This window comes from Phasianus colchicus, chromosome 12 (assembly GCF_987193195.1).
Source record: "Phasianus colchicus chromosome 12, bPhaCol1.hap1.1, whole genome shotgun sequence".
Taxonomy (NCBI): domain Eukaryota; kingdom Metazoa; phylum Chordata; class Aves; order Galliformes; family Phasianidae; genus Phasianus; species Phasianus colchicus.
Genome location: NC_143447.1, coordinates 13,250,356 through 13,276,903, shown reverse-complemented (window position 1 = coordinate 13,276,903; position 26,548 = coordinate 13,250,356). Strand labels below are relative to the sequence as shown.

General features: G+C 52.4%; 1 protein-coding gene across 4 annotated transcripts; it reads right to left on the bottom strand.

Moving 5' to 3' along the window:
• Window positions 1–3,872: 3,872 nt before the first annotated feature.
• On the bottom strand, window positions 3,873–25,930 carry RHCG (Rh family C glycoprotein). Of its 4 annotated transcripts, none has more exons than XR_016470420.1 (10): window positions 21,426–25,930; window positions 17,880–18,066; window positions 17,267–17,417; window positions 16,970–17,117; window positions 16,432–16,598; window positions 15,600–15,737; window positions 15,110–15,246; window positions 14,182–14,587; window positions 5,505–14,088; window positions 3,873–4,615 (listed from the first exon to the last, which is right to left on the bottom strand). XR_016470420.1 is itself a non-coding variant. In XM_031587728.2 (10 exons), exons 1-10 carry the CDS (start codon window positions 21,634–21,636, stop codon window positions 14,023–14,025), a joined length of 1,404 nt encoding a protein of 467 aa, XP_031443588.2. In that variant the 5' UTR covers window positions 21,637–25,930; the 3' UTR covers window positions 3,873–14,022. The 4 variants fall into 4 exon arrangements, 3 of the variants coding, with proteins under 3 accessions (XP_031443588.2, XP_090005125.1, XP_090005126.1); XM_031587728.2 differs by having other exon boundaries at window positions 3,873–14,088; window positions 14,182–14,255; window positions 14,463–14,587; XM_090148999.1 differs by having other exon boundaries at window positions 3,873–14,088.
• Between the last annotated feature and the right edge of the window lie 618 nt (window positions 25,931–26,548).

The following is a 26,548-nucleotide window of genomic DNA, read 5'->3' as shown; positions in this document are numbered from 1 at the left end:
TGGGATGCGGGGCAGCTCTCCTCCAGCTCCTTATCTCCACACATGCAGATGTACGGGGGCAGGACATGCAACACCCCCCCCTCTTTGGTCTTGTGCCAGAGGAGCAGATTTCTGCTGTAGCAGAGCCAGGTGCCCACGGCGTGGGTGCTCCATCCCCCCATCCCAAAGCAGAGCAGGGCCAGCACACCTCAGCACACTGCAGAACATGGGCTTTTGGGATGGCATCAGGCAGGGAGTGAGAGAGGAGAAAGCTTGCAAAGCTGCCAAAAGGCACGGTGACCTCCTCAGGCTCAGAGTTAAGATGTCTGTCAGAGAAAAGCACCCACATCACTGCATCTCTGTAAAGATTTTAGAAGCCTCCAGGGGCTGGGATCTGGGTCCTCGTGCCCCATATGTCAGCAGGTTTTCCTGGGCGCTGCAGCCACAAGCAACAGCAGAGATGCTGAGTGGGCATGAGACGTTTCCCCAGCTTGGCCACCCCATGCCCAGAGATGTCCCCCCCTGCACAGCACATCATGATGCCCAAGTACGGTGCACGGAGCAAGGGACTCGGTGCTGCACGGCCCAGCAGCATCGCCATCCTGCATCCCCCTGCCCTGCCCAGCTGCAGCGGCAGCTCCGCTCCTTCCTCGCTCTTTGTTAAGCGCTGAATTCATCTGACAACTCAAAGGGAGCGAGCGAGGGAAGAGACCTCGTGGCCGCAGCGGCCGCAGCGGTTCCCCGGCTCCCCCTCTGCCCTCATTTGCAATGCTTGAGTGGGGATTTCTCTATTTACTAAGCTAACAATGTGGGTTCCCAGGGCCGGGGCTGATGATGACATCCCGGCGCTGGTGGGTGGTGGGGCCGGGGGGGGGGGATTGCATAATGCCGAGGCGGGCGTGGGAAACCCAAGCATCTGCGAGCAAAGTCCCTGCCAGCCGCTTTGAGCGAGGCTCAAAGGGCTCCCGGGGACCCGGTGCCGAGCGCCTGGCGTGGGAGAGACTGAAGGCCGGGCGATGCCGCGTCCCGCGGGCACACCGTGGCCCCGCCATCGGCTCCGTGCCCGGAAGGGTTAACGCAGGTCTCCTCATTACGGGGTTAAGGGGGAGATGGCACTTGCAAATCCCTCAATTACCCGGGCCAGAAGGCTGCTCAGGAAGAGCTTTATTAACGGTCGCCGTCTTCATTAACTGCTTCTCAACAGCTGCCTAATTACGGCCGCCATTAGACTTGGCGGGGTCTCCCCACCACCGCCCTGACCCCCGGCCCTCTGATTAACCTTAATTACCCCTCCTCGGCCGGGCGCTCACCTGAGCAGGGCCGGGGCCGGGGCTCGGGGCCGCCTAATTGCGGGGGCACAGGGAGGGGGCCGGCAGCCGCCCGCTCGCTGCACGCCAGATGTTCGGCGCTGAAAAGCAAAGGGCTGCCCTCGCACTGAGCTAAGCGGCGGCAATGAGATCGCTAGCAGGGCATTGAGGGAGGCGGTGAAAGGCGCTCCCACCTGAGCCGATGGGGCCGGGCGGGCTTTGTCGACGAGGAAGGCCGCGACGAGGGACGGGCAACGGGGGCCTTGGGTTGCACTACATCGCAGGGCCTCCTTGTGCCGTGAGGGGACGGGATGACCCTCGAGGGATAGGGGATGTTGCACGTGGGGTCTGCACATGCTCTGTATTTTGGGCTGTCCCTCACGACAAAGCCACGATGGAGGTCACAGAGGGGTGAGGCCCCGTGGCTTACTGTTCCTACCCAAGGGCACGGCCACCAGCACCTCAAAGCAGCCCTGAGAATCCCAGCTGAGCCCAGGGACATCCCCAGCCTTCTCTTCCTGTGCCCCGGTGCTGTGACACCGCTCACAGCCACGATAGCAGTGTGATGGGATGGTGCAACCCGCCGGCTGGGCCTCCTCCCCAGGAGCTGCCACAAAGGGACGGCCGCTGCTCTTCTTCTCTCCGTCACTGAACGAGGTGAAGCGCAACTCTTCGTTTGCAGAGAAAATGGAGACTCCTTCTCCGTCTCCTGCTCGGTGAGATGCCCCCACCACCTTCTTCTGCCACCCCTCCTCCCCAGTGCGCACCTCCCTTTTGGAATAAAAAAAAAAAAAAAAAAAAAAAAGATAATAAAGTTCTTATTTCCACCACATTTGCCATTTCCTGGTCTAAGTAAAGAGTGTCATAAGAGTGACAAGCTAAAAGCCACTGATTACTGTGGATTCATGGCATTTATTCTCCTCGTGAAAAGAGCAAACATCAGAAATAATGTGGTCCGGCCTGCCTCAGAGCCTAACCCTGCAATTAATCAGCATTCATGTGCAGAAGGTGCACGAGCATCTGATATGCAGAGAGGGAGTAATTAAAGGCAGATGCAATCCCCGCTTCCCGCAGGCCTGGGGAGGGCGAGCAGCCCCCGCCGGCTCTGTGCCCCCACCCCATCCCCTGTCCCCAGAACCGCTGCTCCCGGTCACCCCTCTGCACCTTGGCTGGAGGCTTTGGGGTTGAGTGCTGCTCTGGTTTTGCAGCAGGAATAGGGATGCGCACCCCACGCCGTGCCCCCAGCAGCACTGGATACGGCTTTCCATCCAAGCGTTGAATCCAAGGGGCACGAAATGCAGAGGGAGGATTTGGGGAAGGCAGTATTTAGCCGAGCTTCCGATGCCTTGAACCCTGACACGGCTCGGTGACACCGCGAGGAGGGGCGAGGTCCCCCGGGCTGCTCGGGGCTGGGGCCTGCCCGGCACTATCGCTGTCCTCCTCCCGTCGGGGTCTGCACCGCTGCTCCCGCTGATCCTGTCGAGACCTTTAATCCGTGGGGGATCAGCAAATTAATCCACTAAAGCATGAAGGGCCTGAGCTGTGTTTAATCGCTCCCTTTTGTGTCGGGGGACGGCTAAATGACCATACAAGAGAAAAACCCACAGAGGGGTCAGAGGGGAGGCGGTGGGCGATTAACCCCCGTCACCTCCCTGCCGGCTGCGGCGCGGGGGGAGACAGAGCCGATCCCACTCCCTGTCTCCCCGCGATGCTGGCGGTGAGCGTGCTGTGCTCGGCAGCCCCCGGCCACTTCCTATCCACGGGCAAGAGGTCTTGGCCCGGCTCCCAGCGGACGTGCTGTTATCACAGCAATTACACCCCGATGCGCCCTTTGGGAGCTATTTGGGCCTAGGGGTCAGCGGGGCTGACGGTGGCCACATCCTCCTCTTGCTCCCGGGGAGGAGGCTGCGCAGAGCTGCCTGCCCGCTGCCACGGTGGATGCTTACAGTTGGCACCCTGCAAAAATATCCATGGGGGAACCGGTGCCACCACCTCCCCCTCACCATCCTCACGCTGTAAAGCCCTCGGCCCCTCAGGGGCAGCCACAACAGCCTGGGTGCTGTGGCCCCCTCGGCCCTCCCCCCCAATTTGCTTCAAAAGGAGAATAACCTGCAATATCTATATATTTTTTTTTTCCCTCCTTTCTGGAAACTAATGGACTCCTTAAATAGCAAAAATTGCACCCTGTAATTAAGATCTTGCTTTTTAAATGATTAATCATTCTAACCCCTTCCAGCGGCATCCCACTTACTGCTGCTCTCATATTGAAATGCAGATCTGAGAGGGAGGGAGCCGAGCAGGTCTGCAGAGAGGAGCAATTAAATCTTCCAGCTGTCGCTGGTCCACCGTCCTCCTGCGTTTTGGGAGCCCTGGGTGCTGTCCATTGGGGTTTGTTCTACATCCCACACCACATCTCCAATTTTGACCCTCTGATCTCCCTATATCCAATCCATCTTCTGTTGTCTCCTGTTCTCTGGGTTCAGTGATACCTCCTCACTGCAAGGTTTGACCTTTCTTTCCCTGGAAAAAAAAAAAAAAAGCGACCTGTCTTTTTTTTTTTTCCAGGTGAAGGGAGAAAGATATCATCAACCTGGTGCAATGGAGAGCTCATGACCTCTGTGCCTGCACCAGGTCTCACCTCCCATCCTCCTCTTGGTCTTCTTTTGAACAACATTCAGACATCAAAAATAAAATCCTGTAAAATACACTCATTAACACAGGTCCCCTGCAAAGTCTTCCCCACAACCTTGACATATCGCCTCCCTCATTCATACTTCCCTGGGACAAGCCATGGGTTTCTTAGGAGACTTCAGCAAGGAAACGGCACAGCTGTGTAGAAAGCACAGCCAAAAGAAGCTCATCCAGCTTCAATCCCACCATCTCTGCCCAGGCTGGACATGATCCTTCAGATGTTGTTTGTGATGTTTTCAACCCACTGAGGTGAACGTATGGGTGTGTGAAAGTCAGCCAGGAAAAATATTCCTGGCTTCATTCTGCTGGCTTGGGAAAGACACGGACTATCTTGAGCTGCCACAGAGGAAGGACCTGGGATGTGTTTTTGTATTTTAACCTTTTCCAACAAAACTCATCCCTGTCCTCCCCCTTCTCTCTCAATAGCTATCCCAAGGTGGAGAAGGGTGCTCCCCATAGGTTGGCAATGACACAAAGCAATGACACTGCTCTCCATCCTTATCCACCTGCCATGAAGGTATCTGAGAGGGAAGAAGGTCCCTGGATTCTCCCCATGGAAAGGTGCTTTGGTCTTTGTGGTCGTCAGGGTGGCTTGTAATGGTGTGCACAATGTTCCTGCTCAGCTAGAGGCCTTTTTCCTACAACAAAATGGAGACAACATCAACAGGCTTTGCAATAAAAGATGGGAATATGCAATCTGCCCTTTTGTAGCAGTGCCTCTCAGCAGCATTGAATTCCCCATTGCTTGGACACCCTCTCTCATACAGGTTGGTCTCTTCCAAGCACCCGATGGTCCTCTGGGATATGAAAGCTTTAAATGCCCGCTTTGTTCATGTTTTGGCCTTGGTTTAGCTGTGGAAGCCGCTTAGGCAGCCTGGTGTGGAAAGATCCCAGGGCCAGCTGGCTCTGGGCTGGTGCAGCTGGAAGCACTGGGAGGGTATGGAGGGACCTGATGGGCCCAGATTTCCAAGCACCAGCAGGAAAGTGGTAAAAACCCACCAAGCTCACTATTTACAGGTCCCTGCATCTCCACACGTCCCCTTTCTTCCTTGCCTTTGCTTTCCTCTTTTTACTCTTTGCCCGGTCTCCAAGACACAGGACCCCATCCCCATCCCCAAGCCCCCTCCACACCATCATTTGCATTTCCACCAGCCCTGATTAATGCCAGAGCCTGTTTATAGAGTTACAATCTCCAAATTAGGTTGCTGAAGGCATCCCGGGCCAGCCCTGGAAAAATCTCAGTGGCTGAAAGGAGCCATAACTAAGCCTTAAGCAGACGTCTTTATTCAGCTGTAATTGACGTTTAACAGACGTCTGTAACTTCGTCTGGACTTATAAAAAAAAAAAAAAAAGAAAAAAAGTTCTCCCCTCTCTTTATGTTCCCCCCTTTTATCCAGCAGTCAAAAGTGTAAGAAACCACCACACAGCCCCACTCGGTCAGCCTGCAGCAGGGGCCGTGACAATAGTGGCGCTGAGACAAAGCCGCAGCCCACGCTGCACACACTGGCGCCTTGTATGTCTATTTACCTCCTAGAGTGGTTTATGCTAATTTATTGGCGAGCGGAGACCACTTCTGCATACTGATTTGCCTCCCTGTCTTCTTGAACGGGGGCCCTTGTCTGTGGGGTGGGGGCAGTGGGGTGATCCCCTCCCGGTGGCAACCCAAATAACGATGATCGGCGCCCATCGGTCCCCATCATTTGTCCCCCATGTCCTCCTGCTCCACCAAACCGCTGCTTCCATGGCACGATGGCTTTTTGGTTTGGTCCCTTTTGATGATGGTGAAGGTAGTGTGCATGGGGACAGTCCGGATGCTTGAGCTACACCAAGGGAACCAAAGCATGGGATGGAACCATGGGCATAGATAGAGCTGCTATAGATAGCTGTGGAGACAGCAGGATTTTCATATAAATATCTCTGCTGTGTGCTTGTTCTGCTGACATGTGTGAGGATGGGAGGGTGCGCACAAGTCAGGAAGACACCAGAAATCAGGATAAAATTATTTGCTTCTTTCCTGAGTGCTTATATTGTGTACTATTCTTTGCTGCACAATGGTTTATTTCAGCACTGGGACATGAATTCTCAGGTCAGGTTTTGCTGACTGTTCCATGAAGGCAAATTTGCCGCCTTCTTTCCAGAAGATGTGGTGCTGGGGAAAAGCCCCTGTGCTGCCCATGGGTTTGGCATGGAAGGTGGACAGCTGGGCCCCTCCCAGGCTTGCCGGTGGAGTTTTTTGGATCCATTTCGGTGCAGAGCAGAAGAATAAATGGGTCCTGGTGCTTTAAGAGTTCCAGCAGAAATGCAAAGCTCTCACCCCTGAGTCCCTTTCAAGCAATGGTCCCAGCAAAGGCAGGGCCTGGGAGTAAAGCCAGGAGGAATGACCGAGGCAAAAATAATGAAGTCAGGAGTACTCCATGGGGTGCTGGGGGCCTGCCACCCACAGCACATATAGGTCCTAGATACCTGGTCACTGTCATCAAGATGGGAAGGCTGGGGACAGTCAGATGCACGTCCTTCTGTCCGTGAAGTATTGGGGGAGTGATTATAGACTGCACCGTGAAGGAAAGGGCAGCCTGTACTAGCTGCACAGCAAGGCAGAGACCTGCCATCATCCCATGCTGGAGGAGAGCTCATCTTGCCAGAAAAGCCATTTTTTTTCAGCTGCTTTGTGCTGCTTGAGCTCCGGAAAGGAGCTGTGTCTCAGGCACAGATCCGGCCTTTTGTGTTTCAAACCCAAAGGCTGGGGGGTTTCTTTCCTTTCGGTGCTGCTCAAAGCAGCAATAACTCTCACAGCCCTTCTGGCATCTGGTTCAGCTGAAGGAGAGTCCCCTGCTCCCCCCATCCCCCCGACCAGGGCACTGGGATGGTGCCAGCCCCTATCCTGGCAGTGGGCAGCCCTGCTTGCATCACTGCCTTGCAGGAGAGGAGGGATGTGAGCACTATGGCTGAGGCGAGGGCACCTCATGCTGGCAGCTCCAGAAATCGCCTGGGAGACCTTTGTTTTAGTGATTTCTCTTCTTTCTCACAGGGTTGGCTGGGACTGGAAGGGGGGGAGGGTGCCCTGGAGCAGCATGGGGCTGCAGGGACCACAAAGCTGGCCCAGGGCTGAAGATTGTCCCCTTCTCCTCTGCCTTGTGTTCCCTTCTCAAACTATAACCGGAGGCATCAAAGCATGAAGACAAATTACTCTTGGTGGCCCTTGATGGTGGCTTTTTCTTGGCCAGCATTGGAGCATCCTTTAAGGTCACTTCCCCAAAGTCCCTATGCACCTTGATCCAATGAGATACAGGGACTGTGATGACCTCCTTCAGCCACACCGGCGAAACTCACGTGTTCCAGCACACCCCAGACATTTAGGGCTGAGTTCCCAGCAATGACACCATTCTGCAGAGCCTCCTGCATCTTCCCTTCCCCAGGACCAGCAGTGCAGCAGAGGCATCCATGGGCCTCGTCTGCGAGCTGTTATCTGCCAGTCAAAGGTGGGGGAGAAGAGAACTCCCCCCCAAAACAAGATGTCTGGTGTGAATCTCCTGATCCCGCTAACCCAAGGGCTCCATGCAAGCATGCAAGCAACAGCCCTGGGTCTCACTTAGCAACAGGGCACAGAGCAGCCTGTGGCTCGCGGGAGAAAAAAGGGCCTTTTCTTGTCGGTGAAAGATTCATCGTTGGGCTGAAAGTGGCCCCTCCCCTCTTTCAAATACTTGTCAGCGGGGAGAATACAGCTTAGATACTGGGCTGATCAGATCATGGCTAATCTGTTATTCCTGCCCGCTAAAACTGCCGGAAGACTTTCAAACAACTTCACTGGGAGCGTGTGCGGTGAGGGAGCAGGCGGAGGCGTGGAGCCACAGGCAGCTCCAGGGCATCTCCTGCACACTGGGTGCATGGGGTGGGCAACTCCAGTCCCCTGTGGCCAGAAGTGATGGGTTGGCCAAAGCTTGCCCTGTGGTGAGAGCTGGGAACTCGCAGTCCTGTTCCTCCCAACCTGGTTTTGGAGATGCTTGTTGGTGTGGAAGGATGTGCCTGGGCACCTCAGCAGTGCAGAGTAACAAAAGAAGGTGACCAGCTCTGAGGAAGATGCCTTCCTGGTTGTTCCCTTCCTTCAGGATGATGAATTTTCAAAAGGAAAAAAAATAGACCAGACGAATCAAGCAACTTATATTCAATAGCTTACAAGAATTTCATACAGTGGCCTAGACTTTGCTCTCCCATATGTGGGGTTAATCCCAGAGGTGCCGTTAGTGGGAGAGGTCGGAGCACACTCACAAATGCCTCCTATCAGGGACAATGCAACCTGTGCCCCCCCAGCTCTGCTTGGCTGTGCTCTCAATGCTCCTCTCCTCAGCACTCACTGGATCCTAACACTGCCATGTTGATTCCTGAAAGCCCAGACAGGAGTCTGATGTGTGTGAAGAGGGGCAGTGCGAAGGTGGTGTTTTTGGCTGGGAATTGAATACACTTTGGCCCAAACCACAGAATTTACAATCTTTGATCAAAAATGCAGAATTTTAAAATTCAAAATACAAACACATGCCGTTCTGCTTCTCCCTAAATGCTGTGTGCCTGAGCATCTTGCCCACATGCCCTGCTCTGCTCCCTAGCTCTCTCACTACCTTGCTCTGCTGCCAGGGCAAGAACTAAGCCTGGATTTAGCCAAAATCTTCCCGTTGGGCTCAGCACTAACCGTGGTTATTTTGCAGACCATCAGAGGGATAGCTTTGCCTGTGACAGAAAGAAAAACTCCCTGAAGTGACCTGAGCTAATGGAATCTGTTGGCTGGGACACAAGGTACCCAGTGAGCCTAGGGACAGGCTCACGCCCCAGCAAGCTCCTCTTGGTCAGGAATAATTAATTACCTTCTTGAGGATCTTAGCTTCAGCCCTTCCCTGCTCATACACAAGCCCTGGAGAGGAGGGAGGGAGGAGACGGCAGTGAAGAGGGTAGAGAATTAATTGGACATTGTGTTGGGAATCGCCTCCTGGTTGCTGTCAATCTTGGGAGTGAACAGCCTCTTGTCTCACTCAATAGGAACTTTATATGCTCCTTTAATCCTTCAGTCCGTATTGTCAGGGTTTCCCCCCTCCTCCTGTCTCTCCTTCCCACCGCAGGACTTTTGATGACCCCAGCTGTCTGAGGCAATACAAAGAAGCCCCTTAACAAACACCCTGTGATCTATACAGGCAATAAAGAGGCTCCCCTTGACAAGGATTTGCGGGCAGAATATATGCAAATGCTGGGAGTGGGTGGGGAGGTGTGTCGGAGGAGCTTCTCTGCAGCTTGGCACAGCTCCCGGCCCTGCGACGGGGTGAGGAGGGGACGTGGTGCAGGTGAGGGAGGTGACACAAGCAGGAGCCAGCAGGAGAGGGCCCCGGTCTTCTGAGCTGCATGAGAAGACATCCAGGGGCATGCAGAGGGGACTCCCTGTGACACACGTGTACTCCGCTCACTGCTGTCCCAAGGCAGGGTGGGGAAAGGTGGCCTTGGGTGGCAGTGTGGTGACTGAGAGCCTTGTGTATGTCTGTCACAGCAGCATCTCCACAGCTCATGGATGCCTGCAGCATAGCTTCCTCTCACTGTCACCTTTTCCTCCGTGTCGCTGTAGGCTCAGGACAACCGGCAGTGCCAGCAGGCAGCTCAGGGTGTGCATGCCCTTTGCCTGCTCACAAGGTATGAGAGATGTAGGCAGCATCTCTCCTTGTCCATCAATGGTGATACCATCTCTCCCTGCCATCAGTCACCACCTCTGTGTCTGTGCTGGTCTTGAGATTTTGTTCCCTCTCCAGAGTCAGAGGGGTGAATCCCTTGGCATGGCAGAGCCCTGCAATGAGATGAGAAGCTCAAGAAGCAGCAACACTATGTCTTCATGGCCATCAGCATGTGGAGGCCAGAAGTTCTCGCTGAGGCATGGGGAGGCAGCAGCCTGCGGACACGGGGCTGGGTGCGGGCACCGCGTGCTGCTCCTCGAGAGGCCACGGCCACCTCCTGAAGTCAGGAGGCCATGCTCCTTCCCACATTAGCACATGAATGGGGCCGGGGGTGGGGGGGAGGCGGGAAGGGGGGCAAGCCCCCACTGTCCACTCAAGCAAACAATTTGGCTAGCAAATTGACATAATTACAAGGGACAGAGAGAAAAGAAAGGCAAGCCCCCTCCCCTGCGCTCCAGAGGGCCCGACCCCTGCCGAGTTACTTAGACCCTTTGTGAGACTCAATGCTAGGTACTGATTAGGGAACGTATGCCCTTTTCAAGGGCCCTAAGTGATTGGCTGCCTTAATCTGATTACAATTTACAGCACTCCTGAAGAAGGGGCTGGAGAGTCTTTCACACAGGCGTGGACGCACCAGGTCCGACACGCACGCACTCGCACCAGCACAAAGGTGCACGGATGGGCACAGCCACGATGCGGCCAGACAGCTGGCACGTGTCCCTGCGGGTGTGGTGAAGGGCACACGCGCGTGCAATGCCAGCACGCACCCGCAGATGTGCCAACGTCACTTGGCACGGGGTGCTCATTGTGCCGAGGAGTGTGTGCATGTGCTCAGAAAGTGTGCGTGTGCTGGGTGTATGTGCATGTGAGATTGCACCCACACAGCTGCAACGTGGGCACGGGGACGAGGGGATCTGCACGCACTTTGGGCATGCGGTGAGCCCACAGCAGCCCCAACCTGGGGTTACGTAGTATACCCACACCTACACAGGCACACACATACAGGCACAGACATAAGCACGTGTCCACTTGCCACAGATGGGGATCCTTTGCAAGGATGTGGAGGTCCCTGCCAGTCCGCACGGCCTTTCTCCAAAATCTCTGCAGCAGCTTGCAGGAGCGGGAGTGTGATCTAAGCCCACCACCTGCCTATTAAAAGCAGGATTAAATGGTGCTGTTCCCCCCCTTCCCGCCCCCTTCCCTCTCTCTCTATCATCCCCTTGGGGAAACTACCATCTTTACACGAGATTTTCTCTCTCTCTTTTTTTTTTTTTTAACCTCTTTTCTGCTTCGTGCTCCATAGCTCCCAGGGGATTAGCAGCCAGGCTGGCCCTTCCAGCCTCCTTGAAGGAGGGTTGTTTCAGGCAGCCCCCCCATGGGAACCTGCCCCAGGACAGCTCTGGTCAATGCCTCCGGTGCTTCCCAGCCAATTTGTACCACCTAATCCCCATGGGTATCAACAGCTCCTTTCTCACACCTCCTCTGCCTGCCTGCCAAAGCAGGCCAATCCTCTGCTCCCCATTGAGAAACCCTCTGTCCACTGCTGGGGCCGTGACCACACTTCAAACGCGCTGGCCCGACCCCGGCATTGTTCATTAGGGAATTAAAACTGCAAGGCCGGCCCCAGAGAGTGATTTAGGTACTGAGACCAGACTGAGCCCCGCGAGAGCATGGGCAATAAAACGCTTCACTGCCCAGGAGTCTGGGCAATTCAGGTGTCTTCCCACGAGGAGGAGGCAGAGCCCAGAGGACAAGGAGTGGGGTTGGGGCTCCCCTCCACATCAGCACATGGGGCAGGACTATGTCCTGGTGCTCAGAGATGAATGAGATGGGGGCTAACAGCCTTGCTAAAGCAATGAAGGCTGCTTGGTTTTTTGGTTACTGAATCCTGAGATTGTTTTCAAGCTGTTGGGAAGACAGACCAGAGGCTCTGGAGCCAGATCTGGCTGCCTCCCCATAGTGGGACACTGCCTCCCCAAAATGACGTGTCCAAAAACTCAAAGCTCCTCATTTTCTTGTCCCTGCACTGGTTCAAAGTGGAAAGAATGATCCAGCTGGACAGTCTAGGGCAGGAGCAAAACTATCCCAGACAATAACATCAGTGCCTGGCATGAGATGGGGAGATTCATAGCTCACATCTATTACTTAGGGATGCTGAACTGCTATATTAAGAGACGCGCCCAAGCTCATCCCACAGAGGGCATAGCCAAGGAACCAGGAATGCCCCGTTAAATCAGCAATTTAGCTGAACATCCTCTTAGACTACAAAGCTGTCTCCCTGCATCCTACGCTGCTGCTGTGCTGGTGATGATTCCTGTGGAGGATTTTAGGCCTTTTCCTTTTTTGCTACTCCTCCTTTTTTCACCAGTGAGGTTGTCTCAGGCTAAGCAAAGACAGCCTTGGTTCAGAACAGTGCATTTCCTATGCCTTGCTGTCCCCGTCCCCTCGACATGGCGGGGGAACACAGTGTTTCGGCACCTCCTCCTCTGTCACAATGTTTTTCAGCTCCACCAAGCAAAGTGTCCAATTAGAGCAGAGCCTCTTGCTTCCATCTTTGCCGACATTTAATTAACATGCTGCTGCTGGCAGCCGCTGACAAATTCCAGAAACATGTTGTAAAGGGTTTTTGTCTTTACCCAGCATGGAAAATGAGGGTGTCATATCCCAAGGGGATGTGAATAGCTACTTTTGACTCCCCCCCTCAGGTGTGAGAATTACAGCTAGACACAGTGAAGAGACCTATCAGCCCTCCCACCTCCTTTTTTTTTTTTTTCTTCTCTTTTCCTCTCCTGCTCCTCACATATAATGCTGGCAAACACACAGGTTTTAGGCCTGATTTTTACTCCTGTCTTCTTCAACTCTGGTTGAAACCTGATGTTTTTCCCGGCTGGAAGATGGTCCAGTTAACAGATGGAGGCAGTGATCTGTTGTTGGGACCTTCCCACCAGAATAGCACCATAAAGTGGAAAGAATGGTCTGATCATAGAATCATAGAACAGCTTGGGTTGGAAGGGACCTTAAAGATCACCCAGTTCCAACCCCCTGCCATGGCTGGTGTCCCCCCACCAGACTAGGCTGCCCAGATCCCCATCCAGCCTGGCCTTGAGCCCCTCCAAGGATGGGGAATCCACAGCTTCTCTGGCAGCCTGTGCCAGGGCCTCACCATCACTTGAATACAGAATTTTTTCCTAATATCTAACCTAAATTTCCCCTTTTAGTTTAAAGTCATTTCCCCTTGTCCTATCACTACCAGACCATGTAAAAAGTCAGTCCCCCTCCTGCTTATAAACACTCCTCAAGTACTGGGAAGCCACAATGAGGTCTCCCCAGTCTTCTCCAAGCTGAATAAACCCAACTCCCTCGGCCTTTCTTCATAAGAGAGGTGCTTCTGCCCTCTGAGCATTGTTGTGTCCCTCCTCTGGACCTGCTCCAACAGCTCCGCACCCTTCTTGTTCTGAGGGGCCCAGACTTAGATGCAGCACTCCAGAGGGGGCCTCACAAGGGCAGAACAGAGGGGGACAATCCCTTCCCTCTGGCCACCTCTCTGTTGATGTAACCCAGGATACTATCAGCCTTTCAGGCTGCAGGCACACACAGTGGGCACACGTCCAGCTTTTCATCCGCCAGGACCCCCAGGTCCTTTTCCGCAGGGCTGCTCTCAGTGGGTTCTTCTCCCAGTCTGTAAGCATACCTGGGATTGCCTCGAGCCAAGTGCAGCATCCTGCACACGGCCTTGCTGAACCTCATCAGGTTCTGGTGGGCCCACTGACGATACTGTAACAAATGGATGACACTGAAGAAGAGGAAAGGGCCTTGCTGGTCTGCACGCCACGCACAAGCAAGGCTCACAAAGAGCTGGCAGAGGTCTCAGTAAAGAAGCCAAGACAAAATGACGGCGGGCAGCACAAGAATATGGTCTGATTTTTAGGTGGTTCTGTGTGGAGCCAGGAGTTGGCCTTTTGATGATCCATATGGGTCCCCCCCATTCTGTTACTCTACAAGCAGGCTATGGCAGCACTGTGAGCTCCCACACCCACACCATCATCCCCACATCGCAGCACAGGGGCTCAGCCCCATCCTGGATGCTGTGCCCCGCTGCCCTCCGCTTTCATCAGCAGCCGATACTATGAAAAAGAGCCACGCTTTTATTTTTTGTTCACAGGAACTAATTACAAAAGTGAGCCAGTGGGGAAGCGGGTGTTTCCCACCCACGCTTTCGCCATGAGGCTTTTCTCCTCACAGGCAGGGCGCTGCTCCTGACATGGCGGCCGCCATCTTCCCGCCCCCGAGGGCAGCCCCGCCGTCCCGCTGAGGCGGCGGCAGCCCGGCAGCATGGCGGCTCAGGGCGAGGCGGCCTTGTCGGGGTTGTGCATGTGGTACACGTCGCTCTCCTCGTCCTCGGGCACCTGCAGCACGGCGCGGCCCGCTCAGCTCCGCCGCCGGCCCTCATGCGGAGGGCGGCAGCGCCATCTTGTGCCGCCCGCCGCCCCCGCTCTCACCTCCCAGTAGATGTCATCCTCGAAGCAGTTCTCGTCGGCCGCGTCGCCCCAGATGGGCAGCTTCAGGATGGCTCCTAGAGCGGGGCCGATTGGGGCTGGTTTTTGGGGCTTGTCTCCCACAAACTCCCACCCCATCTCCCTGCGAGCAGAAGTGGAGGCTATGGTCTGACCCACGCTTGCAACACAAGCGGCAAGGACGCATCCAGCCAAGGCAGAAAGGCATGTGGATGTCTCCATTCCAGCTGCAGGCTCTCTCCTCTCCACGTTTCCCCCCTGCTTACCCACAAGGGTTCCTCCAGCGAAAGCCATCAGTAGAGAAACGACAATGCCGGCCGCCTGGAACCCTCCTTGAACGCTGGGCGTCCGCGTCTTGTAGCTGCCGGTGAAGTCAAATGCCTTGATAAACCTGCATAGGGTAGAAATTGTGAGGACTGATTCTGGCAGAAGATCTTCACCAGTCAGAAAAAAGGTTGTGCTGAGCCAGGGTAGAGGAGCTCTGTTGCCCTGAGCCCTTGAGGACTCCTCCCTAACCCCATCCACCTTCTGCAATGGACTAGGAGAGTGTTGTAAGACATAAAACACTGCTCTCTTCCTTCTTTTATGGTTCTTGGTGAGGTTTTACCTAGGAAGAGTTCAAAATACAAACATTTATTTTGTATTTCAGAACTTCAGCCTTACCTGAGCCTCAGAGCAATGCAGAGCTAAAACGAGCATTTTCACATCCTCTGTGCCCCAGAATATTACCAAGGAGCAGGGCTACGATTCACTTTTTGAAGACATCAGAAGTCACTAAGCCCAACATAGCGCACCCCATGTGAAAGAGATAACAGTGAACATAGAACAAATGCTATTAATTGCTTCCCTCTTCCACCCCAGAGAGCCCCAGAAGTCCCAGAAGAATACTTGTGAAAGTTTCAAGCTGTCTTACCCTTCCTTTCCATATACATCCTCAGTGGCTGCAGCTGCAGTGATGGCTCCCACAATGCCCCCTATAAGGCCTGGCATGCCATGGAGGTTGTGGATGCCACATGTGTCCTGGATGTGCAACTTGGACTCCAAAATAGGCTGAAGGAAAGGGAGGTAGAGAGAAGTCAAAAGAATGAGTGTAGTCCTAGGAAGGATTAGTTCCTTTCATGGAGGACTGGGATAAGTAGAGAAAGAAGAGTGGTATTATGTGTCCCATTCTAGAGCTAAGGACTTGTAGAAAAATATGTGAAATGAGCTTAGGACAAAATAAGAGCTCTCCTCCACTCTCCTGTTAGGAGACTGAGCCTCACTTGGCATTTTGAGGCAGAAAATGGAGTCAGAAGTGCATCTCCATAAGGGACAGTGGAAAGCAGGAGCCCTCAAAGGGAGGTGAATCCATTCCTGGTCTCCTCAACAGAACCAGGGCTGCAGATCTCCAGAGCAGCACTCACCGTGAGGTAGACATACCCCACTGTGGACACAATGCCACAGATGAACCCAACAATGAGGGAGCCATATGGGGTCAACATCATCTCCGCACTGGTGCCCACAGCCACTCCACCAGCCAGCGTTGCATTCTGGATGTGGACCTGCAGGAGTAACCACTCTCTCTTGGCATCTCAGAGAAATCACAGTTGTTCAAAGTGTGTGCAAACGGTAAAGCAGGAGAATCAGCTCTGAAAATACTTTCAGAGGAAATATTGGGGCCCACTTTCCTGCTTGCTGGTGAAAAACAAGAGGAAAAGAACAGGCAGCCTCTGTCTGTAACACAGGCACACATAGACTCCCACTCTCCATACCACACACATTCTTTGCTTCCACCAATCTGGGTGGGGAGTTGTGATGAGATGGAAATTGTCTCACCCATGTGTCACGCCAGCTCTGCTGTCACACACTGTGCACCCACACACATAACACGTACAAGTCAGCCCCCCGATTGCTCACAAGCTGCTGCACAGGCCCTACTCAGCTTGCCGGAGAGTGCTGCCAAACATGGCTCTGCATTATGCCCATCAGTAGTTCTCTTGGGAGAATAAATGCAGCCCTTGCTGTGCCATCAGCACATCACATGCAGGGACAGCACCAGCTTGCACTGTGAAAACATCAGGATTCACTTCCCACCTGCTTTTTCAGTGCAGCCTGAGTTTCTGGCAGGAGACCGGTTGCACCAACACACTGTGAAACCCATTGCAGCAAAGGACAAGTGTCACCCAATTCCTGGGCCCTTGGTCAACTTCATTGCGAGTTCCCTGGCTAGTGTAGGTCTCTCTGCTCCCTGCTTACCATGTCAAGCTTGCCTTTCTTCTGCAGCATGCTGGAGAAGGCCATTGTGGTGAGGACACAAGCAGCCAGGGAGCAGTATGTGTTAATGGCAGCCCGATGCTGGGCATCCCCATGTTCAGAAATAGCTGAGTTGAAACTGGGCCAGTACATCCACAGGTATAGGGTACCTGGTGGGATGGGGAGGAGGGAGCAAAAAAGAAGAAGAAAGAAAGAATATAGAGGTTGAAAAAAGAACTCTACAGGAGGTTTCTTGGAGCGAAGTTAAATTCCCTAGTCATGATGCTCAAAGCTGTGCCCTCCATGATGGGATCAGCACCAGAAGGGGCTTGCAGTGAAGAGGAACCAAAAGAGGAACCTTGTCTTCCCAGGAACCACCTCACCCCAACCATTAGTGAGGGGAGATGAGTAGTTCCAAGGTGTTGAAAAGTGGGATGCAGAGCTGAGTCCCAAATCTGGGTTTTGGTCTGGTTTTCCCAGAGACATGGGAGGGAACAGCTTTCTGCAACTGAGTGGTACACGTATACCAATGCTGACTCACCAATCATAGCAAAGAGGTCAGAGTGGTACACAGAGCCTTCCTTGTCTTTACTCTGCTCCAGGTTGGGTCTGTATAGGAAACGTGTCACAGTGAGGCCAAAGTAGGCTCCAAAGGTGTGAATGGTCATGGAGCCACCCGCGTCCTTAACCTGCAGCCATGGGAAAGCAGAGGTTCATTTCTGGAGTCACTGCTTATTCTGGAGATGAGGTGTGGTCTACATCCTGCCCAGCTTGTTTACCCATCTGTCTTTCCAATCTGCACTCAATCTTGGGGACAAGGAATCTGTCAAAAGCTTACGTGAAGCAGGTTGAGGAGGATGTACTCATTCACTGCAAAGAGTGTGACTTGAAACAAAGTCATGATGAGAAGCTGTACTGGGCTGGTTTTGCCCAGAATGGCTCCAAAGGCAATGCACACAGAACCCACGCAGAAATCAGCGTTGATCAGGCTGGAAGAGGGGAAGGAAAATTGTGATTTTATAAGGAAATACTCTTCCATAATTAATCACCCTCACCCACACTGAACTCTAGAGATCCCGCTGTAAAGCATATAGTCGGTTAGGTTTCCCGTTGACTTTCCTCTCAACTTTCCTAGCCAGGTGTGGAGCTTTCATCCTAATTGTTTAAATAATGAGTATGAAGGATCTTATGTGCTCTTAACCTTGGGGTCTGTGGTGCTCTGCTTGGGTATTAAGAGATGGCACTCATCTCACATTTCTCATGTAACAGTACCACCATCATACAGGCACCTGTGGACTAAAAGGCGGAAAGCAAGTGGGGTTATGCAGAAGGAAGACAACATTTTGGAGGCTGCAGTTTGCACTTAACACAGGGACAGGCACTGGCTCTCATCCCAGCTCTTCCACTGCACAGTCAAGAGGTGGCATCCCAGAGCCCATATCTCTCCTTACTTTTCCACTCCAATAAGGATCTTCCCATTCTGGAAAGAGTGGAACCAGCCTTGCATCAGGAGAGCCCACTGGATTCCAAAAGCAGCAAGGAGGAAATTGAATCCCACAGCTCCGAATCCGTAACGCTTGAGGAATGTCATGAGGAAGCCGAAGCCCACAAAGATCATCACGTGAACGTCCTGGAAAGCTGTGCACAGGGAGAAACCATCAGTTCTGAGGAGAAGGCAGAGCTACGTGTCATTTGAATTTAGCAGTGAAAGGAAACAACATCAGTGGCAGTAAGGAAAAAATTCAAGGAAAAATGCATGCATTTGTTTCGTGTCCTCCCATTTCTGAGTCTGAAAATGGCTGGCTTTTGGAAGCTGGCTTCTTGGTGAAAAGGTTCATTTTTGAAACCCAAATATCTTTGTTGCAAGCTGTGTGCAAGAGAAAACTGGACTAATGGAATGTATGAAGGAAAACTTTTCTATTCAGATGTCTTTTTTCCCATTAAAAAAAAAAAAAAAAACAACCTCCAAAAATGTCACGTACAATGAGCAGTACCAACAAATGAACCACACTAATTTTTGTTTTAACCACAATGGGTTAAAACACATTCTGGGTAAGCCTATGCAGTATAGGGTCCTGGTGATGGTTGGGTGCAAGCGCTTAGGGAAAAGACAAGAACAAGGGAATTTTACAGCGTGTTTTTATTTGCCACTGAAATCGGTGGCAAGATACATTTGCCAGGAGGATCCCACCTTGTGGGATTTTGAGTGCTTAAACCAGAGAGACACAGTTCTTCCAACAAGTGCTCATACCTGCTAACTGGAGCCCCTCAGATGCCCTTCCCTGGGGGAAACTATACCTGCGTGAGCCTCTTGAGGGAAATTCTTGGTGCGATAAACCTGCTGTACTTCTTAATGCTAAACGTTTATTTCAGATAAGCATCACTTTGCAATTAAGTGAGCTGAAATGCTGCATAATTACAATCTGAACCATGCAGACCCTCACACTGGAGGCCACTCCAGTGAAAAGAGCAGGAGATGAAATAAGCTCAGGGCAGAAGAAATTCAGTGATTAAGGATCTGCTGTGCTCCTGACCCTGTGCTGGCACTAAGGCAACCTGGCCATCCAGGAACCCTGGACCCCCTCCTGCAGGGATGGTGGGGCTGTACCCACTGCCTCTGCTGTGTGCTGGGTGAGGATTTGGGTGTGTGCAATTCCAGAAGTCTTGGCTTCTGTCCTCTGGTGCTTTATAAGATCTTGCAACTTGTGTAAGGACAAGCATTTGGACAGGCTCCAGCGATGTAGTGTCAGGTTGAGGAGACAGGTTAATTTGTTTGCTTTCAAAAATGCCCCCACGCCTATGAAATTACTCATAAGAGATGAAGGAGACTAGACCTTCAGGTGACCCTGCTCAGCTGAAGTCTCTTCATGTGGACTTCTCTGCATGCTCTGAGAAATGGTCTTTTTAACTCTAGTTTTAACCATGCAGTCACACACATTTTCCCTCTGCAGCAATATTTTTTTCTCACCACCTTTCTTCTCAAGCCTAAGTGACACAATATGCAGCTAGAATTATCTGCAGCCATTTGCATTATATATATTCTTAATTTCATCCTGAAAGCAGAAATACACAGGTCGGAGTTAAGGCTGCAGACTGTGTGCCCTCTGAAAATACTGAGAATTTCCACCATGTCTTATACCTTGTAAATGCCCAGGAGGAAAAGCAGGCTTTTCTTCAAACTGCACCCAGCCTAAAGCATTTTTCTAAATCTTGCCTTTGTTTTTCCTTTAGAAGAATAATACTTGTGTTGCAGGCAGCCCAGGTGCTGCCATGCTCAAGAGGTATTGTGACCTTGCTTTTGTGGGAAGGCAATTGCAGTCACTATCCAGAGGAGGTGTTTAGGCTTTGAGAATACTACCTGTGCTGAAGGATCTCATTTCTTTTCCCTAGAGAGCAGATGATTCACTCACTATGGAGTATCAATGTGTGATTATAAATTAGAAGAATGTGTCACGTTGCCTGGAGTTGAACTGGCAGCCCTGGCAATGGGCACCACTGACACAACTGCACAAACATCCTACAGTAACTAATCATCTCAGGCTGTCACTGCTCACCCACTGCAACATCTTTGGACAGGTCCTACAGGCAGTAGCAGTCACAGATGTGATAACACAAATGATCCTCGGGTGTTTAGCCATTGCATTCTCTTCTAAACAGAGCTGGATGAACATGGATCAAAATGCTCAGCTTCTACCATCTTACCAGTTTCATCTATTTTTGCAGAGAGATTTTTCTGATTAGGTAATGGAGGGAAAAAAAAACAAACAAAACTGATCTTTGTACATGTGAGCCCTTCCTCAGGTTTGAAACAGATAAAACTCAGCTAAACTAAGCAGCTGCTCTGAGGCTGATTTAGCTGCATGAATCCGCTCAGCCATTTAAGAGGGGAATATTTGGTGCTTCAAAGTGGAGATAGGAGATGAGGACAGTATAGGTGCAGTGTCCTGAGCTCCTACAGGCTCGTTCTCGACCTCTCTGCTGCTCTCCCGTCCTGTTAGAGATTACAGCAGCACTGCTGCTGCTTCACATCAACCTGTATGGATACATCCACAGGCAGTCTAGAAGGAGAACTCAGAGCAGCCATGGCTCACACTAACCAACTGAGCAGCAAGTTTCTGCAGGCAAATCCTTCTCTGAACCAGTTAATCCTCTGCAGCTACAGGTTTCTATAGCTCCTTTGATTTAGCAGGTGTTTTTTAATGGAAATATTCTAAATAGATGCATGACTCAAGCCCGTTGCTTCCTTGGAAACAATTGCCTACAGAAGCAGCCTGTTCCCATCAGCTCACAAAGAAGATGACCAGCCCCAGAGATCAAAGCCAGCCAAGTGTACCACCTGGCCTGAAAAGCTTTGACCACCTGAGCAATCCCCATGGCAATAAGGCATAGTGACCGAAGGACCATGGCAGGTTGGGAGGACTCATCAAAATGGCAGCAGCTAAAGAGATAGTGAGGGGGAGGGCATAGGAAAAGGGGGAAGATGTCACAGGATCTCGACAGCCGTTCCTCCGTATGTACAAGGAAACCAAGCGAGGGGGCAGCAAGCTGAAACTTGCAGGGTGCTGGGAATGCGTCAGCCCTATTCCTGGAGAAAAGACATCACATACTGGTGGCACCCTGTCAACAGATCCCCAGAGCACTGGAGGGCCACAAGATTCTTCTCTCATTCTTTGAGGCACCCCAAAGCAGTGTCAAGGTGAAACTCAACTCCCCAGCAATCACTGGAGATTTCACCTCTGTCCCAAGCCAGATTTAACTGGGAAAGACAAAAGAAGCACTTAGAAACTCAGGACTACTATCCCAAAGCCTCCCTATCACTTTTTCCCAAAACCCTTGGGGCAACAACAGATAGGACAGGATGGGATGGGATGGGATGGGATGGGATGGGATGGGATGGGATGGGATGGGGTGGGATGGGGTGGGATGGGGTGGGGTGGGATGGGATGGGATAGAACGGTGGCCAGCCAGCACCGGGACTGGGCTTCCTGAATACTCACAGGGATATCGGAAGTAGAAATCATTCTCAATGTCACTGGTAAGGTTCATCTGATGCTTCTCTTCCTCCCAGTGTGCATCAGCTTCAGGGCCGAAGTGCACAAAGACCCCAAAGAGGATGATCATTGCCACCTCCCAGAGGAGGCAGATGAGTGGGAGCCGCCAGCGCATGTAGGTGTTCTTTGCCATCCCCTGGTGCCTCGTCCGCTCCATCTGCAGGGATGCCTGAGGCCCGGACACAGCGTGTCAGCCCGTGTCCCCTGTGCCCTTGGCAGGTGACATATATATGTTGGGGAGCGCAAGGTGGGGCCCAGGGAGGTGCCTCTAGCAGGATCACATTTCAGACGCGGGAGGCTCCAGGCTTGCTCTGTGCTCTCACCCTCCTTCCTCTCTGGGAGGAAGGACAGGGCTCCAGCACGTCTTCTCCCAGTGGCTTGCTGCAGTAATGAGTCCTGCCTCCCTGGGACTCCTAGCTATGGAGCCTGGGTGTCCAGCCCCCTGCTCAGTCCTGCCCCACACCCCTTCCTGTCCCCTTCCTGGACCTGGACCTGACCATGCCACCCTGGCAGCTTCCCTGCCTGCATCATATCCTTCTCCCCTCACTATGGCCCTGCTCTGCACATGCCCTTTTCCAACACCAGTACCGAGGATACCAAGTCAGCCTGAGTCACTGGGCGCAGGTCCTGCTCTTTACTGATGGGAAGAAAGTCTGCGGGACAGTCCCAAGAGGAAGAGGAAGATAGGCACTTCCAACCAAAAGTCAAGATCATGCACAGGCATGCAGTGACCTTGCCAAAGCTGCCACATATATACAGGGATATAGAACTGACACATCTCATCATTTCCTGGTGGTTTAACCACCGTGTCCTCTTGGCAGGACAAGCTAAGCTGAGCTGCATGGACCAGGGCAGCGCCCCGAGATGGTGACAGAAAGGAGGCTGAAGAGCTTGGCACTACAACCCTCAGCTGCAGAGTTAATGTCCCCTCCTCCAGCATAGGGCTTCCTTTAGTGTTATATAAAACATAACTTTCCTTTTTCTGTGGTTTTGAACCATGTGTTCCTTCCCCACGAGCCAAGTCCTTCAAACGCATCCCAGCTCCTTCCTCTGCCTGCAGATCCGAGAGAGGCCTGTCAGTCTTCCAGAGATGAAAGACTGCAGCCCAGGCAAGCTGCCCGAATTTGCTGATGGCATCTAATTGTGGCCTGCAGGCTGAGCAAGCAGCACTGATTTCTGTGTTGATTAGGCAATAATTTGAGTTGATTATTATTTCTTGTTTCCTTTCTTCTCAAACTGACAAATGGCAGAAAAATGCTGGGGATGATCCTGAAGAGACTGATGGCTACATAAAATCACTGTCAGATCTCATTTGGGCCCCATACAGGGCTTTGGAAAAAGCCTTGGAAATGCAGATCAGGTGCAAGGAACACTTCTCTATGGCAGAACAACAAGCCAGCAACAGGCATAACCATGTAGGGTCATCTGGGAGTAGAGCAGCAAGTAAGCTGTGCTGCTGCTCAGCTGAGCTATCTATGTGACATTCATTGGGCATCCCATTACCTGTGATTTCTGTAGGGCAGTTGCAGCTGTACACACTGAGACCTTCAGCCAGAAAGAAGCTGAACCTTAAGCAGTACTGGAGTGCTGATTGCCAGAAGCACTGTTGATAGTTGTGTGTTCTCCTAACAGCCTTATGGCAGGACCAGACTTCAACCCCGCCCTGCAGCAGCTCTTAGAAATCTTGAGATAGGAGACACAGAGGCACAAAGGAGCATTTTACAACATAAAGGAACTTGCTATATCCTGATAGCATAGTCACTAGCAATTACACTGTATAGTTGCATTTCAGCAGAAGAAATCACACTGCAAATCTTTCCAATCTGGGTTCTCACTGAATTGGTGAAGTCTCCCAAATGTGCAAAGCCCTGATCCTGCAGAGCCCAGGAGGACCAGCATGGGCCATCCCATAGCAGTAGCTCTGTCCCTGCCTCCCTACCCAACCTCTGCAGGCAGAGCACAAAAGATAATAGCTTTTCCACTGGCCTGATAGTCTCACCTTGCTGCACTGCCTTGCATGGCCCCTTCTTATCAATCTGCAGATCATCACCATGTTCTACTGGCCTGTTGGAGCTGGTCATGCTCCACTGGCTGCTCGCACTCGAGACTCACCCCTCAGCCGCTGGTACCCACCCGTGATTTGGGAACCTCTTTCAGTAGCAGCTGCTCTCAGGCTGCTCAAATGGGCAATACTGGAAACTCCACATCAGGGTTGTCCCATCACATCCAGCACCCATAAAACCAGATTCATTGCAAGCTGCCCTTCCCCTCCCTCACAGCAATTAGCACCCTTGAGGTTCAGCCACCATCACTTCCCCATGAAGATATGTGTGACTGAAAATGAATCTGAGAGGCAACTCCCTCTCCCCCCTTCCCCCACTCCTCCCCAGGATTTCCTAGAGAAATCAGCTGGGTTGTGCTTGTGCAAGAGACTTGGAACAGGTCTATTTGTCCTTCTGATCTGAGACATGGGACTGGGCAGGTCCCAGTCGCCTTGGGAAGGCTCTGGGTGAGGGTTGTACCATACTGGTCCCAGCTGGGTCTCTCCCAGTTTCTCAATTTTATGAGCACTAAAAATATTTGAGAGGCATAAACACAAAATCTGAAGTGTGCAGAAATCCCTCCCTCTTGCCTGGAGCACTCTGGGCAGTTTTGCCCAGGAGAGGAGGGCATGGGGACTCCTTGGTTCACTGCGAACTGTCCCAGCAGATCTTATCACTACCAGTGCTGGGACACAGGCACTGGTCCCAGAGGTGACCTCAGAAGGTATGTGCCAGTGATCACCCTCGTCTGGAGGGAGAGTGGTGGGACATATCCTGCTCCTTCCCGGATTTATGCTGGAGCTCATGCTGGCAAGCAGATGGCAACGGATCTCATCCATTAAGACAGAGAAACAAGGAATTTGCCTCAATTGCAGGCATTCACAACACCAGAATCATCTCTGCAGTCTTTAATGTCCAACAAGCACATCCAATCCTCTCAATTTGCTCCTCCATAATTAGGAGCAAAGGAACAGCAGCCACTACCAGCAGTGCTGGGCACACAGCATGGGAAAAGTGAGGGGATGTGAGGAAGATCCAAAGCTTTCATGCAGCACAGGGCAGTTTCCAGGCATTGTGCAGCATCTCAGGTGACTTCTTTCTTGTGCAGGTCCTTGAGAAGTGTCCTGTAAGCAAAGCATTTGAGGCAATCCAAAACAAAACTTTCTGCCTGGCTCGGCAGAACAGAAAACAAACTTTCCTCTGGTGCTGAAGAGAGCGTTGGTACAGCAGGAGATCAGATCTTTCATTTAGGTGTGGGGTTTTGTATGCAGCCAATAAATATCACTCAGAAACATTGGAAACAGTTCAAAATGGATCAAGAATTTTCTAAGTAAAAAACAAAAATAAAACCAACCAACAAACCAACCAACCAACCAACAAACAAACAAAACCCCAAACCAAAACTTTTCAAGTCAAAGTGCCAACCAAACGTGAGCCCAATCTACAAATGATTTTTCTGGCATCCTTCCCTTCTTCCCATGAAACTGCATTTATCAGCAAGTAAATGATTGCCCAGCGAGAGCCCAGTGGCTCTGCTGGAAAGAGAAGTCAGTGGTGTCCTTGGGGAGTGGGTGGAGAGGGCGAACGATCCAGTGAGCAGCAGGACAGTGTGACAAGGAGTGGTGTGAGCTGCTCCAGCTGCCAAACAAGCAGGTTCCCTGGGGCTCAGCTGTCTCCTGTGGCTTTCCTGAGAGCTGGATCAGCCTCAGGAGCAAACACCTGGAGCGGGAAGGGAGGGAGCAGCACGGGGAGAAGGGAGGTGGCTGTAACCAGAGCAGGGCTGTAGGGTGTCACACTGGGAACTGCCATGCTGTCCCCGTGCCCTGACTGTATTTCTGGTCCCAGGCAGCCCATGGTAAGTAAGGTGGTTTCGGTCACACTGTGCTGAGTGTCCTGGTCAGGCTGCTGGGATGGATGCCAGCTGCCAATAGTGGCAACGACAGCTCAAAGGCTCTTTGTCAGGGCTGGCACATGCTGGTGATGTATAGGGCTGAGAGCAGTCCCATCAGCTCTTGGGGCCTGGCCATGGCTCCCAGCCCACAGGACAGGTCTTGGGCAAGCCAAGAAATGGCTTTGATGCCAGCAAGGGAGCGGTGGGGCCGGAGCCAGGCCGGGTACCCTGGGCTGCCCACTTAGCCAGGGTCCTTCCTTGCTCTCAGTGGGACAGCCCCAGCCCAGTTCCAGCTCATTAACACTGCTCACATGTTTGGAACCCACATGAAGGCCTGTTTTAATTCTGCAGCATTCAGTGCTTGGGATCGGTCACAAAGCAGCACCCCCAAACAGAAGCGCACTATTTACGTGTGGCTGTTCACAAATCGGTCTTTGCAGTTTCTAATCGGTTCCACTTTGCTGGACACGTGTGTTACAGGTAGAAGAGTCCAGATTTGACAGGGACAGCTGCTGTCTCGTTACCACCATACCCACAGGAGTTTTTGGCGTGCAACCAGCCCTGATTGAGCATAGAGGTCACTCACAGGACGCTTCCTTGGCCACTCATGGGGTGCATTATCTCCTGCACGGCAAACTTGTGCCTAAATTGCTATTTTTTCCACTCATATTTGTGATCAGTTTTCTATATTTCCCTGTCCTTGTGCAGACTTTGAGCTCCCCTCTCTCAGGCTACGAACCCGAGGTTTCTGTTTTTTTCCCCTCAGCCGACCGCTTCTGTTGCTTTATAACAGGCGCTGTTATACAGAGCGGGCAGCGCGAAGCTCCCACCGCCCCCCGAGGCGTCCGCACCCAAATCTGCCCGAGAGGAGGTGACAACAGTGACGTCACGTTCACGCGCTCCCTCCCGCCTTTAAATTTTAAATTTGCAGCAGCGACCAATCAGCTCGCTCGCACCGCTGGCCCCGCCCTCCCTTAGTGCGTCACGGGCACTGGGCAATGGAACGCCACGCTCCACCCCGCTGCGAAAGGCCGGTGGCCATTGGGCGGAGAACTCCTCTCCAACGGCCGCTCTCGCTCCGCTCTTCCGCTCCGCCCTCACCTGGTGGCGCACAGAGCGGGCGGCTCACCGCGCAA

Bases quoted from the DNA above. Each gene is read 5' to 3' on its own strand.
- RHCG (XM_090148999.1), bottom strand. From the start codon at position 21,636: ATGGAGCGGACGAGGCACCAGGGGATGGCAAAGAACACCTACATGCGC. The intron at 15,738-16,431 runs GTAAGCAGGGAG...TTACTCCTGCAG, and splicing joins AGAAAGGCAAGCTTGACATG to GTCCACATCCAGAATGCAAC. The intron at 14,588-15,109 runs GTAAGACAGCTT...TACCCTATGCAG, and splicing joins GATGTATATGGAAAGGAAGG to GTTTATCAAGGCATTTGACT.